Here is a 16,414-nt window from a genome sequence, read left to right on the forward strand (position 1 = left end):
AGTTGGAAGCAGTCTGTGTGGGTTAGCCATTGCATATGCTCTATCTCTCAGTAAGATTCAGCACTAGAAATAGTTATGCTCTAGATATTTATGAAAGAGGTGAAAAGTTCCTGAAAATAATTGCCAAACCTATAAAGCAACGAGAAGCATAAGATTAAGAAAGATAAGCCAAAAGTTTCTTAGCCCCTCGTTGATAAAAAACTGGCCATTGAGCAAAAATACATTTATCTACAGTGGTACCTCAGGTTAAGTACTTAATTCGTTCCAGAGGTCTGTACTTAACCTGAAACTGTTCTTAACCTGAAGCACCAGTTTAGCTAATGGGGCCTCCTGCTGCTGCCGCGCCGCCAGAGCCCAATTTCTGTTCTCATCCTGAAGCAAAGTTCTTAACTTGAAGCACTATTTCTGGGTTAGTGGAGTCTGTAACCTGAAGCATATGTAACCTGAAGCGTATGTAACCTGAGGTACCACTGTATTGCCAAGTTTCCATTGTTTTATTTAAAAGAAATATTTAAAAATCTAAATTCTTTTTTAGAAATCCTTAGGAATCCCTGGCAATCAGCTCTCTGTGGAGCTGTAGGCTTCTCACTCCTGCATTCTCATTCTGTTTTTTAAATCTTTGCTCAAAATAATCATTAATAGTGCAATCTTTAGCAAGTTTATACAGAAGTAAATTCCACTTTCCATGGGATTACCTCTTAGAAAGGTGTGCACAGAATTGCAATTTATGGCTGTAGCCATAAACCCATTTATCTAGCAGTAAGCCCCATTGCATTCAATAAGGTTATATTTCTGAACAGACAAGGATTTGCTGTACGTTACCCTGGGTGGGGGAACCTTTCAATTTGGACTCACTTCATCCTTCTATTTAGGTACCAAAAAGAAAATGACCTCTACTGACGAAGCATTGGCTGCCACAGTGTGGGACGCATCGTTTTCCACCTATTATAGCTACGAAGATGATCCTGAACCATGCAGAAAAGATGAAGTGAGGCATTTTGAGTCCTGGTTCCTTCCCACGTTTTTCTCACTCGTGTTCCTGCTTGGCTTGGCAGGGAACGCCCTCGTTGTCTTGGTCCTGTTCAAATACAAGAGGCTGAGAAGCATGACGGACATCTACCTGCTCAACCTTGCCATCTCTGACCTCCTTTTCGTCTTTGCTCTTCCCTTCTGGTCGTATTACGTGGCCGACAAGTGGGTGTTTGGAGACGGCTTGTGTAAATTTGTCTCTTGGGTGTACAAGATTGGATTTTTCAGCGGGATCTTCTTCATTATGCTCATGAGCATCGACCGGTATCTCGCCGTCGTTCACGTCGTGTTTGCCTTGAAAGCAAGAACCGTCAGCTACGGCAGCCTTGCCAGTGTTGTTGTGTGGCTAGTGGCCATCACGGCGTCTGTTCCAGAGCTGATATTTAGCAAGTCTGTTAGCTACTATAACTACACCATGTGCAGGGCAGAATATCCCAGGAACGACACAACTTGGAACCTTTTCACCTCCTTGGAGATCAACATTTTAGGCCTTCTGATGCCATTCATTGTCATGTTATTTTGCTACACAAGGATAGTCATGACCTTGCTCCACTGCAGAAATGAAAAGAAGAAGAAAGCTGTAAAGATGATCTTTGCTGTTATGATTGTGTTTTTTGTGTTTTGGACCCCTTACAGCATTGTACAATTCCTACAATGTTTGGCTGAAGTGGGCATTTTGGAAGGATGCCTGACCAGCAAAAACTTGGACTACGCAGCTCAGGTGGCTGAAACTCTAGCATTTTTCCATTGCTGTCTCAATCCTGTTATCTACTTCTTCATGGGACAGAAGTTCAAGAAGTACATCAGATTGTTCTTTAAGAAGTGTGTCTTCTCGAAAATATTTTGCAAATCTTGTGGACGCCCCGATACATTCACCTCCGAGTCATCAGGCTCAATCTACACTCAGTCCACAAGTGATGAAGAGCCCCTCTGAAAAGCCTGAGGTGGTCTCGTGTGAGATCAGGCCAAAATGTGATGCTATCTCAGGTATCAGAACAATTGTGAGTTTGTTTTGCTGGAAACCAGAGGCTGTGTGATGACAAATAAGCACAGCCTAATCGTAAAGCTTTGGACATGGAAAAGAAAAAGGAGGGAGCCATCTTGGGAACAAGAATTCTCATTTTACTCCATTTCAGTTCTGCAGTCAACTTAAGCACCTGAGCATTAGGGATAGGCAAATTTCTCAATCTCTGTTTATTGTTTTTCCTATCTTAAGTCTACTTCTCCAGGTTTCCACAATGTTCTGAGAAACGCCTTGGAAGAAAGTACTCGTGAAAATTCATCAGGATTTTGGCATGAATTTTCCCCAGTACCCAATTGTTGAATTCAATTTTTATACACATTCTTAGCTGGAGAACCGTGTTGCAAAATTCAAAAAAGGGCAAATTTCAAGAGATAGTGGTGTTTCAGTTGACATATTATTTCGGAAAGTGCAAATTCTTCAAACTCGCCTTTCAATGCAAACTGAATCACATTTCTCTGCCATCCCTTTTCATCATCTTATGAGTTTCTTTTGAAGTCATCACATGAGATCTACTTCCCAAGTCCTTTTTGGGCTTCCACCCACCTCCTTTCAGTGAGAGGATCGCTTTAAACCACTCATAGTTTATTCTTTTTCTAAAAAAAACACACCACCTGTTAGAGTCATGTTAACCTGTAAGGCAATTCTGAGATTGTACATCTCAAAATTGCCTTACAGCTTAACATGACTCTAACAGGTTGTGTTTTTTATTATTATTATGTTATTAGCTATAATACTTCTAAATGTGATCTGAACTGCTCTGTATCTCAGGTCTGGCTGTATAATCTAAATTTATTTTATTTGCCCATGCTAGCTCTGTAAACTGTCGACTTATTCATACCTCTGAACTGCCCAAAATATGAACTGCATTCTTTTGCATAGGTGTGTGATTAAATGCAAGTCCGTGGGAACATAGGACTCACTAGGTATTGCCGCTGTTTCCAGGTTAGACTGTCTCCCTCTTAATTTAGGGCCATCTACATGATGTACTCCCCTGTTGTCCCTAACCTGTCCCCCTTGGTGTGGGTGGTGTGTTGGCCATTTTGGACTTTTATTGAAGTTATTTCAGTTAAAAGAAATAAAGTGCTACAGAGAAAAAAAGAAGGAAAAGTGAGAGGGAAAACAACAACAACAACAACAACGATACATATAAAAGTGAAAATATGTGCTCTCTCGCTCTCTCTGAGAGATATTCTCATACATTCTTGTATAAATTGGTACAGTGTTATTGTCCTAGTGCTTATGTAAATGTTAAGAGCCTGCTGCATTTTGTATAAGCTCATTCCAAATATCCATTCATGAATTGCAAGTGATGTCGTATCGTCAGTTCATTGACTGAAGGGTATCATACCTTTGGGATGCGGGTGGTGCTGTGGCTTAAACCACAGAGCCTAGGACTTGCCAATCAGAAGGTTGGCGGTTCGAATCCCCGCGACGGGGTGAGCTCCTGTTGCTCAGTCCCTGCTCCTCCTGCCAACCTAGCAGTTTGAAAGCACGTCAAGTGCAAGTAGATAAATAGGTACCACTCCAGCAGGAAGATAAACGGCGTTTCCGTGCGCTGCTCTGGTTCGCCAGAAGTGGCTTAGTCATGCTGGCCACACGACCCGGAAGCTGTATGCCAGCACCCTCAGCCAATAAAGTGAGATGAGCGCCGCAACCCCAGAGTTGGCCACGACTGGACCTAATGGCCAGGGGTCCCATTACCTTTGCCATACCTTTATTTTTTCCAAATCCTCAATATCAATCTCTTGGCCACCATTAGGGCATGGACAATCCATTTCCGTTGTCCCATTGATAATTTCCACACTGCAGGTATATTCTGTATTTTTCTGTGTATAAGATGTTCCCTATTTTAGGGGACTTGCCAAAACCAACAGCAGCCGGCAGTTTCATGCCCAACTGACACAGTGGCAGCCAATCCACAGCAGCCCTTGCCACAGCAACCAATCACCCAACAAATCGCCACTGACAAGATCCTGCTCATGGCTGCAACCAATCACCAGTCCCCCCAGCGCACTATCCGTGTATAAGACCCTCCCCGTTTTTTAACATTATTTTAGAGTAAAAAACCCTCGTCTTATACATGGAAAAGTACGGTAGTTCAATAAGCTATTCTCCAACGAAAGATTTAACTTTTTCTGCATAGTCATAGTTACACAGTCCAGCACTTTCTTCCAAAATTTAAGCATAGAACACTGTATGAACATATGTTTCAAAGAGGCATTGTCCTTGCCAAGGATTAGGAAACCCTCCATTTAAAGGGGACAAGGTCTGGGATAACACTGGCATGGGGATGATGTCATGTGGACACCCCTATATCAATGAGGAGATAGGCCAGTGGAAATCCATATTTTGCTCTGGTGTGGACAAGTCCATAGAAATAACCGTAGAACTGGTACAAGATCCTCTCTCTATGGACGCAGTTTGGCTCTGCACACAAAGACTTTCTTCCATGCATAGTTGATCTTTCTCTTCCTCCACCACCACCCAGATTGCCTCTTCAGAAACCGCAATAAGAAATGTTGATTGTTTGTGTTCACTTAAAAACAAATACTATTAATAAACAGCTAAACATATTTAGTGATTTCCTCATAGACAGCATTCCTGTCGTTCAACAGAATTGTTTATTTTAACCTATGAACTGATAACACAAGAAAAGTATAAGTTGAATGAACATTTATTCACAAACGTTTCTGCTTCTGCCTACTTATAATTGCCATCTTTCTTAAGCAAATGCCATGAAAAAGTTAGATTTATGGATGAATTTGTCCAGACTTTGTGCAAGAACAATGGGAAATGAATTACAAACACCTTGAACTAAGTGACTGGCATAGTTTTTTGTTTCGTGAGAAGGAAGGGCATCGGGTGAGTGGAATGAGAGCAATTGATGTTGATGAAAAGCTGAAGTTAAGGAGGTATGAGACTAGCTGCACACTTGTATAAGAAACCCCTGTGAACCCCATGTAGGATGTGTGGGGAACTTCTGGTCTTCCAGATGTTGTTGGACTCCCACCAACTCATGCCCTTGGTCATGCTTGCTGGGGCAGATGGGAAGTGTAGTTTAGCAACATCTGGAGGGCCAGCAGTTCCCAACATCTGGTGTAAAAATAAGCTACAAGTTTAAACTTTTTTAAAAACAAAATTATAAACAACTGACTTGTACTAAAACTTTAAACTAAATTGTACTGACTTTCAGCTAACTTGTACAAAAAATAAAGAACACTGACTGCAACTTCTCTCTCTCTTTTTTAAATTTTTTATTCAAAATTAAAAAAAAACATGTTATCAAAAAACATATCATCCATATTCCCCCCCATTTTTCCTTCCTCCCCCCACCCTTCCACACAAAACCCACCCACCCCCACCCCCCAGTTCCCTCAGTTCCAGTCTTTGGTTTCTCTGAGAATGCTGTTTTCTGCGTGTTACAAAGTTGTATAGATCCTCAAACTATTTAGGTGATTATTATCAATAAAAAGTTTATGAATGTTTATTCAAAGCCAGCCAAGGAGTCCAGTTCACTTTGTTGCGTCTTCAAATACTTTGTAAAGGGTTCCCATTCATCTTTAAAGTCACAGTTCTCCCTGTCCCGTAGCTTATATGTCAGTTTTGCCAGTTCCGCATAGTCCATCAATTTTTCTTGCCATGATTCTTTATGCAACTTCTCATACATAGACATCCTGAAGAAGTGTGCATGCACACGAAAGCTTATACCAACAACCAACTTAGTCGGGCTCTAAAAAATGTCCAGTGCGACTGGACATTTTTTATAAAAAAAAATAAATATATTTTGACTGCGTCAGACCAACAACGCTATCTACCTGAATCTATAGGCATCTTATGTTTACCTTCTTTGCTTTCTCCTAACGCTAATGTTTGTAGCTTCTTGATGGGTATAACATTCAATACCCTTGGACGTGGGTGGCGCTGTGGTCTAAACAACTGAGCCTTTTGGGCTTGCCAATCAGAAAGTCAGCGGTTCAAATCTAGTCAAAGGCGACTATGGGATTGTGGTGCTCATCTTGCTTTTTAGGCCAAGGGAGCCAGTGTTTGTTCACACAACTTTCCAGGTCATGTGGCAAGCATAACTAAACCACTTCTTGTGCAACAGAGGACCATGATGGAAACCAGAGCACATGGAAACACCTTTTACCATCCTGTGGCAGCGGTACCTATTTATCTACTTGCACTGGTGTGCTTTTGAACTGCTAGGTTGGCAGGAGCTGGAACAGAGCAATGGGAGCTCACCCCATCACTGGGATTCAAACCTTCTGATCAGCAAGCCTAAGAGGCTCAGTGGTTTAGACCAGTGTTTCCCAACCTTGTGCCTCCAGCTGTTTTTGGACTACAATTCCCATCATCCCTTGCCACTGGTCTTGCTAGTCAGGGATGATGGGAGTTGTAGTTCAAAAACAGCTGGAGGCACAAGGTTGGGAAACACTGGTTTAGACCACAGTGCCACCCGCGTACTAGTTATATTAGCACCATGCGATGCAAAGGAAAATCAGTTAAGGAAATAAATATGAAGGGCTATGATAGTTGTGCTATCCCATGTATTAAATCTTTTAAACAAGGGTATCTGTCGGGGACTGGGCAGAGGAGGAGGAATGGTGGAGACCACTTCCTCATCCTGACCCTTCCAGGGAAGAGGAAGAGGAAGACAGTATAGGTTTACAACAGGGGTTTGTGGGAAGTCACAGCTCAGATGAGGGCGAAAGTTGGTAAAACATGGGAGAGCGGGAGCAGCAGCTGGCTGACACGTCATTCCAGACCCACCCTCTCCCAGAACCCAGCGAGCCTTAAAAGTAGGAGAGCAAAGAGCTCGAAGACAGAGGGCAGTTAGTGACACCCATAGAGGAGGTGATGAGGATGATGAATGAGGAAGTGGGAGAGACAGCGGGTGGAAATTCACTCAGGACAACAATCCAAGAGGCTGGGTTCTATAGTCTCTCTCTCTGAGTTTGAAATAAGAAAAAACGGTAAGGAACTTTTCCTTGCCTTTATACTTTCCTAGAAAACCAGCCGGGAACAGCGTCCTGACAGCATCTCAACCAACATCACTTGTGGTCTTACCAATGTAAGATAGACAGAGCTAGACACACCAACATTATTCGAGAAATACATCAGCATAATTATACTAACAACCAGTGGCATTTATTTGGCTTCTTCGAGAGCAGGCAACGCCTTGCTAGTGAAAGATGTGTTTTGAGTCAGAGAAGCAACAGCCATCAAACATTTACTGTAAAAGCGGGCTGGCTGAGTAATTCAGGTTACAGTTTAGGAAGGAGGGGAGGTTGTCTGGTTTGTCTAGACTAGTGGAAGAGAGAAGGAATGACTTCTCTAGTAGGGACAGTGTTTCAATCTTGCTGGGTTTATAATCTAAGCATTTTGTATGTTATACCATCTGGAGTTTATTTTCATCAGGCATAGGCAAACTCCGGCCCTCCAGATGTTTGCGACTACAATTCCCATCATCCCTGACCACTGTTCCTGTTAGCTAGGGATGGTGGGAATTGTAGTCCCAAACATCTGGAGGGCCGGAGTTTGCCTATGTCTGATTTTCATTATTTGAAATTTGGACACAGATGGGCTAGAAAGCTAAATTAAAACTATGTATTTTCAGTTGCCATGAATCAACGTGTATTGGTTTTCAGTAAAACTTCATTGTAATGTCTGTGTACCGGGAAAAGTCAATGAACGCTATTCAGAGCTTGTTTATTTAAAATAACACATAGGGCCAGTTTTGCTGTAGGATTTGCTGTATGCTCATATCATTAACAATGACAAACAGATATTGGCAACACTAAACCACTACAAGCAGCTTTCAGAGAAACCTTCCTGTTATCGATTTAACATATAGCTAGTTTGGGAGGAAGCAACAATTTGTACCTTACCAAGAAATCATTTTCATGGTGGTGTCAGGAGTAGGATTCCTTGTACATGTGTCATGAACCTAGTAGAAACAAGGTTTTTAATGACTAGTTCTTGGGCAAAGTTCTTGAGTGCATGGTCATAGTCTTTCTTGGATGAAACTGATTTTCTAGATCCATTTCATGCTTTAGGGTTGCCTTTGACATGGAAACTGCCTATATGGTGGCCTTCTTGAGAGAGACAGGAGATGTGTGTCCCTATTAATTTTCCTTGTTCTCCCAGTGGCTTCCAATACCATTGACCATTGTATTCTTCTGGAGTAGCTGTCCAAGTTGGGTGCTGACAGTACAGCTTAGCCATAGTTCCAGTCCAACTTGGATGATCGTATTCAGAGGAACTGCGCCTAAGGAGTGTTATTCGGCCCTCAAGAGCCTTCAGTATGGGGTGCCCCAGTGTTTTATTTTATCTCCCATGCTGTTTAACATCGACAGTACATGACAACTATGAGTGGAATTGTTGTGGTTGTTGTTAACAAATGTCAGCGTTGTTTTTTCTCCAAGTACAGTGGTGCCTCGCAAGACGAAAAGAATCCGTTCCGAGAGTCTCTTCGTCGTGCGTTTTTTTCGTCTTGCGAAGCAAGCCCATTAGCAGCTTAGCGGATTAGCGCTATTAGCGGCTTAGCGGGCTTAGCGGATCAGCTGATAAGCGGCTTAGCGATCAGCTGTTAAGTGACTTAGCGGCTTAGCAGATCAGCTTATAAGCGGCTTAGCGGATCAGCTGTTAAGCGGCTTAGCGGATCAGCTGATAAGCGGCTTAGCGGATCAGCTGATAAGCGGCTTAGCGGATCAGCTGATAAGCGGCTTAGCGGATCAGCTGATAAGCGGCTTAGCGGATCAGCTGATAAGCGGCTTAGCGGCTTGGGGAAAAGGGGGGGGGAGGGAAAAAAACCTGCAGGAACTCGCAAGACATTTTCGTCTTGCGAAGCAAGCCCATAGGAAATTCGTTTTGCGAAGCACCTCCAAAACGGAAAACCCTTTCGTCTAGCGGGTTTTCCGTCTTGCGAGGCATTCATCTTGCGGGGCACCACTGTATATCAACTTTGCCTCCAATAGCTTTGACAACCATTCCTCCATACTGAACAATAAATCCTTCCATCTTTGTCCACAGAATAGTCTCTCTGTCATGATCATATGTCGAGACACTATTCCATAGTTCTTTTCTTGTTATGCATTCATTAATTTGCCCTAGTTCCGTATCTTCTGATCCCATTTCCTGTTTTATTTGACGTGGCTTTCCATCTTGATTTTGTGGGGGAAATCCCTACCATTTACGCTTCTTCCATTCTTTTTTTCTGAGAAAAGCGCCAGAGGTTTGATAACTTTCCCCTCTAAATTCACTCCAGATTGTACACAGAGTCCTTTCTCTCTCAACTCTATCTCTGCCAGCTCAGGATGCCACATCATTGCTCCATCAATGGCTTCATTCCACTCCTCCCACATCACAAGCCAATTTCTCTAATACTCCACCCTGTCCAATTTACTTCCACACCTCCTCTCACCAACCAGCTTCTAACTGTGCCCCTCTCACTCTGTTGCTCTCCAACGGTCTCTCCCGGACAGTTAACTGTCCAACTGGTAGAAACTTCCAGCCTATCAGATTCAAATTTGCCTGATCCAAGCCCCACCTATTAAATCTCAAAGCAGTCCTGCTCTCTCTCTCTCTCTTCCAGAACCTGCCACCTAAACAGGCCTGTAACTGTTGTAACAATACAGGTAGATCTCATCTTATGCTAGCATTAGGTTCCTGGCTATCAAGCGTATAGGTAATTGTGGAAAGCTTGGATGACCCTCGGAAAGGTCCCATGTGACCCCCCCCCCCACACACACGTCCAAAGCTAGTGCTTAGTGGGCTTTGCCCCCCATGCATGGTGGAGAGCTTTTAAAAGCCCTTGCTTTCCTTGCCAGGCTCTGGGAACATCACACAAGGGTTTCTCACAAGATCTTGTGGGTTTTCCCTGCTTCCCTGCCCCTTTTTATTTTTAAATTTTCCTGTGATCCACATAAAGCTGTGATCACGTGTATAAAACCAGCGTAAAATGAAATCTACCTGGGCTTTCCCCCCCAGTTGGACCTCACTGGAACTCAGTTCTGGCACCTCTCAGGTGGGTGCCACTGGCAATAGAGAACAAGGGAGGCGTTCATGGTGAGTTCTGGCACCTCTTTTTCTAGAAAAATAGCACTGGTGAAGTTACCAATGTCCCTCTATCCCACTGATTTATTTTCTTTTCTGCAGTTTCACAAAGAAGCTAATGGTGCAACACAGAATGGTTGTACACGAAACTCTTTGTAGCCAGATTTTTTTTTTTTTTAAAAAGGTACCACATGGGAGTATTTCTGGCACGTACCGCTCCACTGCTGAGGACTACTCTAATGCTGACCAAGAGAACGGATTTCTAGCTCTGTGTAGCAAATGTGCCTTCAGACAAATAAGGTTATTCTAGGGTTATCGTGAACCCACCCAACTTCACTGAAAATGGAACTTTTCCCTATGCAGTATTCAAATACAGGGGTGGGGATGTACGCATGAGTTGGCAGCCTCACAAGCTTGTCTACAGCTGCTACAATAACCGAGGAACCTGATTAGGACTTGCAATCCTACTCCCCACTTATCTAGGAGTAAACCACACTGAATTAGATAGGATTTACTTCTGAGTAGAAAGGGTTAGGTTCACACTGTTATGTCTCTAGTTTAGCTTGGAAAGACCACGCAGGCAATATTCTAGCCAGTTGCTCGGTTCATTAAAAGTGATTCTGTCCATCCGGATTCTGGACACACAGTGAGAATCAAAGGCAGCAGTGATGCTCAGTTTTCCTTCCACTGTATATCCAGAGAAGAGGGAGGAAAAAAGACTTCTGTAGTTGCTTCCTTTGTCAATTATAGCAGTTGTCTAGGATTGATAACATTACCCTAGCTGTTGGGGAAGGTGCATGTGCATTCTTAACTGATTTAAGCGACCACTTTTCTGGGACTTGGTATGTCCATCTCTGTTATTGGAAAATAAACTCTGCATCGTAGGGAATAACGGAAATCACTTTAGGCTTCTTAAAAGTGCAGTGGGTCATTCCCTGTGTCCTCACTTTATGCAGCCTGGTTCTAAGATACTGTATAGATAGATAGATAGATAGATAGATAGATGATAGATAGATGATAGATAGATAGATAGATAGATAGATAGATAGATAGATGATAGATAGATACAACATTACAGTGGTGCCCCACAAGACGAAATTAATTCGTTCCGCAATTTTTGTCGTCTAGCGAATTTTTCGTCTTGCGAAGCACGAAATCCCATAGGAATGCATTGAAAATCAATTAATGCGTTCCTATGGTCAAAAAAAGTCCAAACAAAGCCAAATTTGGTACAACAACAGTTTATTAACTGCTCTTTAAAGTCACACATACTGTAAAGAGCAGTTCAAAAATTGAAGGGAAAATAAATTAACTTTATAAACAAAACATGTCTTTGTTTTTAGACAAAGAAAACAAAGTCGCGAGACGTTTTCGTCTTGCGAAGCAAGCCCATAGGGGAAATTCGTCTTGCGAGGCAAATCGAAAACGGAAAAACCTTTCGTCTAGCGAGTTTTTTGTCTTGCGAGGCATTCGTCTTGCGAGGTACCACTGTATTACTATGGGGTGGTTGGAAATCATTCTGTCAAAAGCCACCACATTTTATGTTGCAGTTTTGGATAAATTCAAACCAGAAGACTAGAAACTCTTACAAAAATATTTTATTGTCGCAATGTTGATCTACTATTATTATGCAAAGACTCGCCTTATAAAAGCCAGAAAAGCCAACCGCTGTTACAGAAATTTTAAAAAACAACAACAGTGGACAATACAAATTATGGACAATACAAATTCCTGCAGCAATGATGATTAGGCACTTTGATATTATCAGGACAGAAACAGAGGTTATTTCCATACCAGAGCCCTTTAGCACTGCTAAGGCACTGCAAAAATGGAGGCATCTTTACCATCCAGCACAGAGCTAAGCAAATGTATAAGCTGGCAAGAAAGGGAATGTCCCCCTCTCTCAGAAATCCTGGTATGAATTGGAAAAAGCATCTTCCAGGAATTTGCAGTTATCATAACAACCACTCAAGTTTCCCTATGAGTCCACCTGGGTAGTAACACAAACAACAATATGTTGGCCATGCAATGCTTGTCTGCTAAGGGCCATGGTTCACATTATGACTTCAGCAGATTATGCTATGCCAAGTCCTCTAACGTCTAAAAAGAAAAGAAAAGAAATGTATTGTCTAAATGGTAAATGAGGCACACAATCAGCTTCAGAACAAGATTCAAGAACTGGACCCTATACTGGAGTTGGTTTCATGTGTCTTTTTTCCCTGGAAATTTTAACTTGAAAGGCCACAGAGGAGCACTGTTGTGTGGAACAGTAACTAATACCTCAGTTGCAGCACTTGACAGATAGATAGATAACATATGGAGCGACTTATTCTGGAAACAGGGAAACAGATGTCTAGACAAGGGTATTCTTTCACAGGCAATAAGGCAGTCTGGAACCACCTAAAATAAACCCCAATTTACACACGACTGTATCCAATATGCTTACTGGATGCACAGCCACATATACTACTCACTTAAACACTAATGAATACTAAACTTTCAAAACAAAGTTCAAAACTTCAAATTGGCACAGCATTGTACTCTGAAACTAGATGAGGGGCCATCAATCTTTTTGGATCAGTGGGCTGTGGGCGCCAGTCAAAAAATGGCTCCCACTCAACATGGCCACTGTGGGAGGCAGTGCAGTCATGGCAAAGTTTCCCCCATAATTCTACTTCCATATTGGAAAATGTGTAGCCTGGCTTTATTTATTTATTAAATTTATATACCTGAGGATCGCAGGGCCGTTTACAATGTAAAAACACAAAAATGCGTACCATTGATTGTAACAAACAAAAACAACAACCCCTCACAGTTCAAAAGGCTGTAGATTTAATTAGCCAAAGGCCTGGGAGAAGAGAAATGCTTTTGCCAGCACCTAGAGATAGATAGAGATAGAGGGGACGCGGGTGGCGCTGTGGGTAAAACCTCAGCACCTAGGACTTGCCGATCGCATGGTCGGCGGTTCGAATCCCCGCGGCGGGGTGCGCTCCCGTTGTTCAGTCCCAGCGCCTGCCAACCTAGCAGTTCGAAAGCACCTCAGGGTGCAAGTAGATAAATAGGGACCGCTTACCAGCGGGAAGGTAAACGGCATTCCGTGTGCTGCGCTGGCTCGCCAGATGCAGCTTGTCACGCTGGCCACGTGACCCGGAAGTGTCTGCAGACAGCGCTGGCTCCCGGCCTATAGAGTGAGATGAGCGCACAACCCTAGAGTCTGGCAAGACTGGCCCCGTACGGGCAGGGGTACCTTTACCTTTACCTTTTAGAGATATGTAACGAAGGTGCCAAGTGAGCCTCCCTGGGGAGGGCATTCCACAAGCAGGGAGCCACCACAGAAAAGGCCCGTCCTCGTGCTGCTGCCCTCCAGATGTCTTGAGGACGAGGAACACAAAGAAGGACCTCAGATGATGATCGCAAATGATGGGTTGGCTCATATGATGAATTTCTGCCTGCCATACAGCTGTTAAAGGCGCAAGAACTCTGTTTTCACCCAATGCCAACCCTAAACCAAATCAACACAAGATAATATCACCAAGGCAACTATCCGTAAACAAGCAATAAACATCCATAAAAATGGCGAAAGTAGTTTCTTTCCCCAATCAGTTTTCTCTTGAACAAGAGAAAACACAATAGATGGACTCTTTATTACCGTGTTTGCAATTGTTCAAGATAAAATCTATTTTGGAAAGAGAAGAAATGAGCACTGAACCACTGACATACTACAAGTGAACTCTTTATTTACGGCGATTGCTATTGTTTCAGATAAAACTGATTTGGGAAAGGAACTATTTTCGCCATTTTTATGGACCTTTATTGTTTGTTTACAGATGCCTTGGTGATATTATATTGCATCAATTGCAGTAGTCATTGTATCACCACCCTGTTCATTGCTTTATTGTTAAACCCTAAACCCATTAAATATTGAGCTACTTTTGCGTAGACATGGATACCACTGTAGTGTAAGTTAACAATACAGTGAATTCCTAAGGAGTGTCTGCTCTTTCGCTCCTGCATAGCAAGTGACACAAAAAGTTTTCACTTTCACATTTTGGGGCGAGGGGGATCCTTTAACATCCACCCACATTTATTCGGTGGTGATATTTGCAGAAAATAACTTCTAGGGACTGATCTCAGACAAATCCACCACAGGAATGATGCATCCTAGTTGCTCAGGAAAACAGGAGGGGAAATGGCAGAGATGCTAAGCACGAGAAAATAAAGACATAAGCAGGAAAAGTACATCAAAGCAGAGGAGGAAACAGCAGCTTTTTAGGACTCCGGAGATTCCTATAACCTGGTATCCAAACAACTCATTATCACAGCTCTGACTTCACTCAGTGGAAGTGAGGCAGGCTCATTTCACAGAAGGGGGACCATCACATTTTGCTTCATGAGTTTTGTTCTAGGAGGGCTACAGACTTATTTTTTTAAAAAAAAAACAAGAGCTTGGAGTCTGGGGTGCCAATGAAAGCTATTCCAAGTGCAATAGTTTCTACGTTCTGCCCAGACACTGAGGTCCAGCGCCGAGGGCCTTCTGGCGGTTCCCTCACTGCGAGAAGCCAAGTTACAGGGAACCAGGCAGAGGGCCTTCTCGGCAGTGGCACCCACCCTGTGGAACGCCCTCCCACCAGATGTCAAAGAGAAAAATAACTACCAAACTTTTAGAAGACATCTGAAGGCAGCCCTGTTTAGGGAAGCTTTTAATGTTTAATAGGTTATTGTATTTTAGTGTTTTATTGGAAGCCGCCCAGAGTGGCTGGGGAAACCCAGCCAGATGGGCAGAGTATAAATAATTTATTATTATTATTATTATTATTATTATTATTATTATTATTATTATTATTTATTACCACCATGTTGGCATTCCCCATTTTATAACTCTTTATGATATTTTCAGTTTTGGAAGTGGGGCCCAAACTTTGTGGCAGGAGTAAAAAAAAGAAAAGAAAAAAAAGATGCTGAAATTTGGGTGATTAAAACCAGCTTCTGCCCAAATGTTTAAGGCTCACCACCCATAGCCCGACTCCTATGAAATCCCAAGTGTTTCTTATGCATATTCTTTCAAATGTGGAAAAATTGGTAAAAAATATTAATTGTAACCCTAAACAAAATGGTGGTCAAATGAGCCCCTAAAATGTTTTGTTCACTTTCATGTAGCAAAAGTCATTCAGCCTTTTACAACTTCCATCAAGTTATGAATCTAAGCATTAGTGGTCTGACTGCAAAGGCAATAGGTAAAATTGCAGCACCCCAAATTTCATAAGGAAAAAAGATCTGATTCTGATACGTGTTCAACAATTTATTAAACAAACTGATTGCCTGTTTGTTTGTTGAAACCCTTTGGCATGCATAGGAATAATTTTTTTTGTTGCAGATAAAGAAGGCATTATTTTCACTTTCAAAATAATGAATTAAATTTGACACTTTCCACTGATTTTAAAAACACTGATTTCCACCCCCCCCCCAACCAATAGCATTGGAAATGAAGGATCTGCAGAATAAACTAAGTAAAGAGGCATTCTAATACAATCATCTATGGTTCGGACATAAATCTTTAGTGAACAGTTTCTCGGTACTGCTTTCATAGTGAAGAGTTGCATTGAGAACGGGTTTGCCTACAAACTCTACAAAACACTTCTGAGCGCCACATGGAGACTTCTCCAACTCCAGAACTGTAATGTTGTTTAGAAAGGATGAAACAAGGATGTTGCTTGGAACAAACAGTGTTAGTTGAGGTCCACGGGTTGGCCAATAGCGTCCCAAGTTAAAGCCATTGATCCAGATTTGTCCCTGCAAAGAAACAAACCATTAGAAGAAACTGACTCCGGAAATTTGGCAAACCTGACATCCTTAACTGAGAATTCAGTGCTCTCTTTAAAAATTCATTTTGCACTGCACTGACACAAGTGTGGCATTAAAAGGGCTCTGCTATAATGAATGCTTGCAGAATAGCTTTGTCCATTCCATCTTTAGGCATCAGTATTCAAGCCTGCAGCATAACCGCCTCAGGCCAAAAATTAGGTAAAATGCGAAGTGGGGAGGAAATATGGAGTCATGCTTGGCATGGTCTAAAAATGTATCCCACTGATGAACTCATGCTACACATCTACCTCTGCAAAAAGCACTCACATTTTTTTCCAAAACCACTCTGCCCAAACATTTTATTTGTACATTTTAAGAGCCGATTGTAGCTCTGGGCTGAGATAATTATCAGTTACTTTCCACAAGGTGTGAATGGGTTTCAGCCTCAGAAACATCCTTATCAAAAGCATCTCTGGCTGTGGTTTGCTTTGCCAAGGCTTAAAA

General features: G+C 42.3%; 2 protein-coding genes across 3 annotated transcripts in view; one reads left to right on the forward strand and one right to left on the reverse strand.

Moving 5' to 3' along the window:
- Positions 1–856: 856 nt before the first annotated feature.
- On the forward strand, positions 857–3,177 carry LOC114607611 (C-C chemokine receptor type 4-like). Its single transcript, XM_028750969.2, has one exon. The coding sequence runs from the start codon at positions 887–889 to the stop codon at positions 1,961–1,963; it is 1,077 nt and encodes a 358-aa protein (XP_028606802.2). The 5' UTR covers positions 857–886; the 3' UTR covers positions 1,964–3,177.
- Positions 3,178–11,688: 8,511 nt separating this feature from the next.
- The window catches only part of GLB1 (galactosidase beta 1), a 40,381-nt gene continuing 35,655 nt past the window's right edge, over positions 11,689–16,414 (reverse strand). For both annotated transcript variants that reach the window (XM_028750122.2, XM_077916432.1), the window contains one exon: positions 11,689–15,898. In XM_028750122.2, the coding sequence (XP_028605955.2) occupies positions 15,638–15,898 (261 nt within the window). In that variant the 3' untranslated portion in view covers positions 11,689–15,637. The remainder of the gene's footprint in view (positions 15,899–16,414) is intronic.

The sequence above is a fragment of the Podarcis muralis genome, chromosome 12 (genome assembly GCF_964188315.1).
Source record: "Podarcis muralis chromosome 12, rPodMur119.hap1.1, whole genome shotgun sequence".
Lineage (NCBI taxonomy): Eukaryota > Metazoa > Chordata > Lepidosauria > Squamata > Lacertidae > Podarcis > Podarcis muralis.

Coding starts and splice junctions, on each gene's coding strand:
- LOC114607611 (XM_028750969.2), top strand. CDS start 887: ATGACCTCTACTGACGAAGCATTGGCTGCCACAGTGTGGGACGCATCG.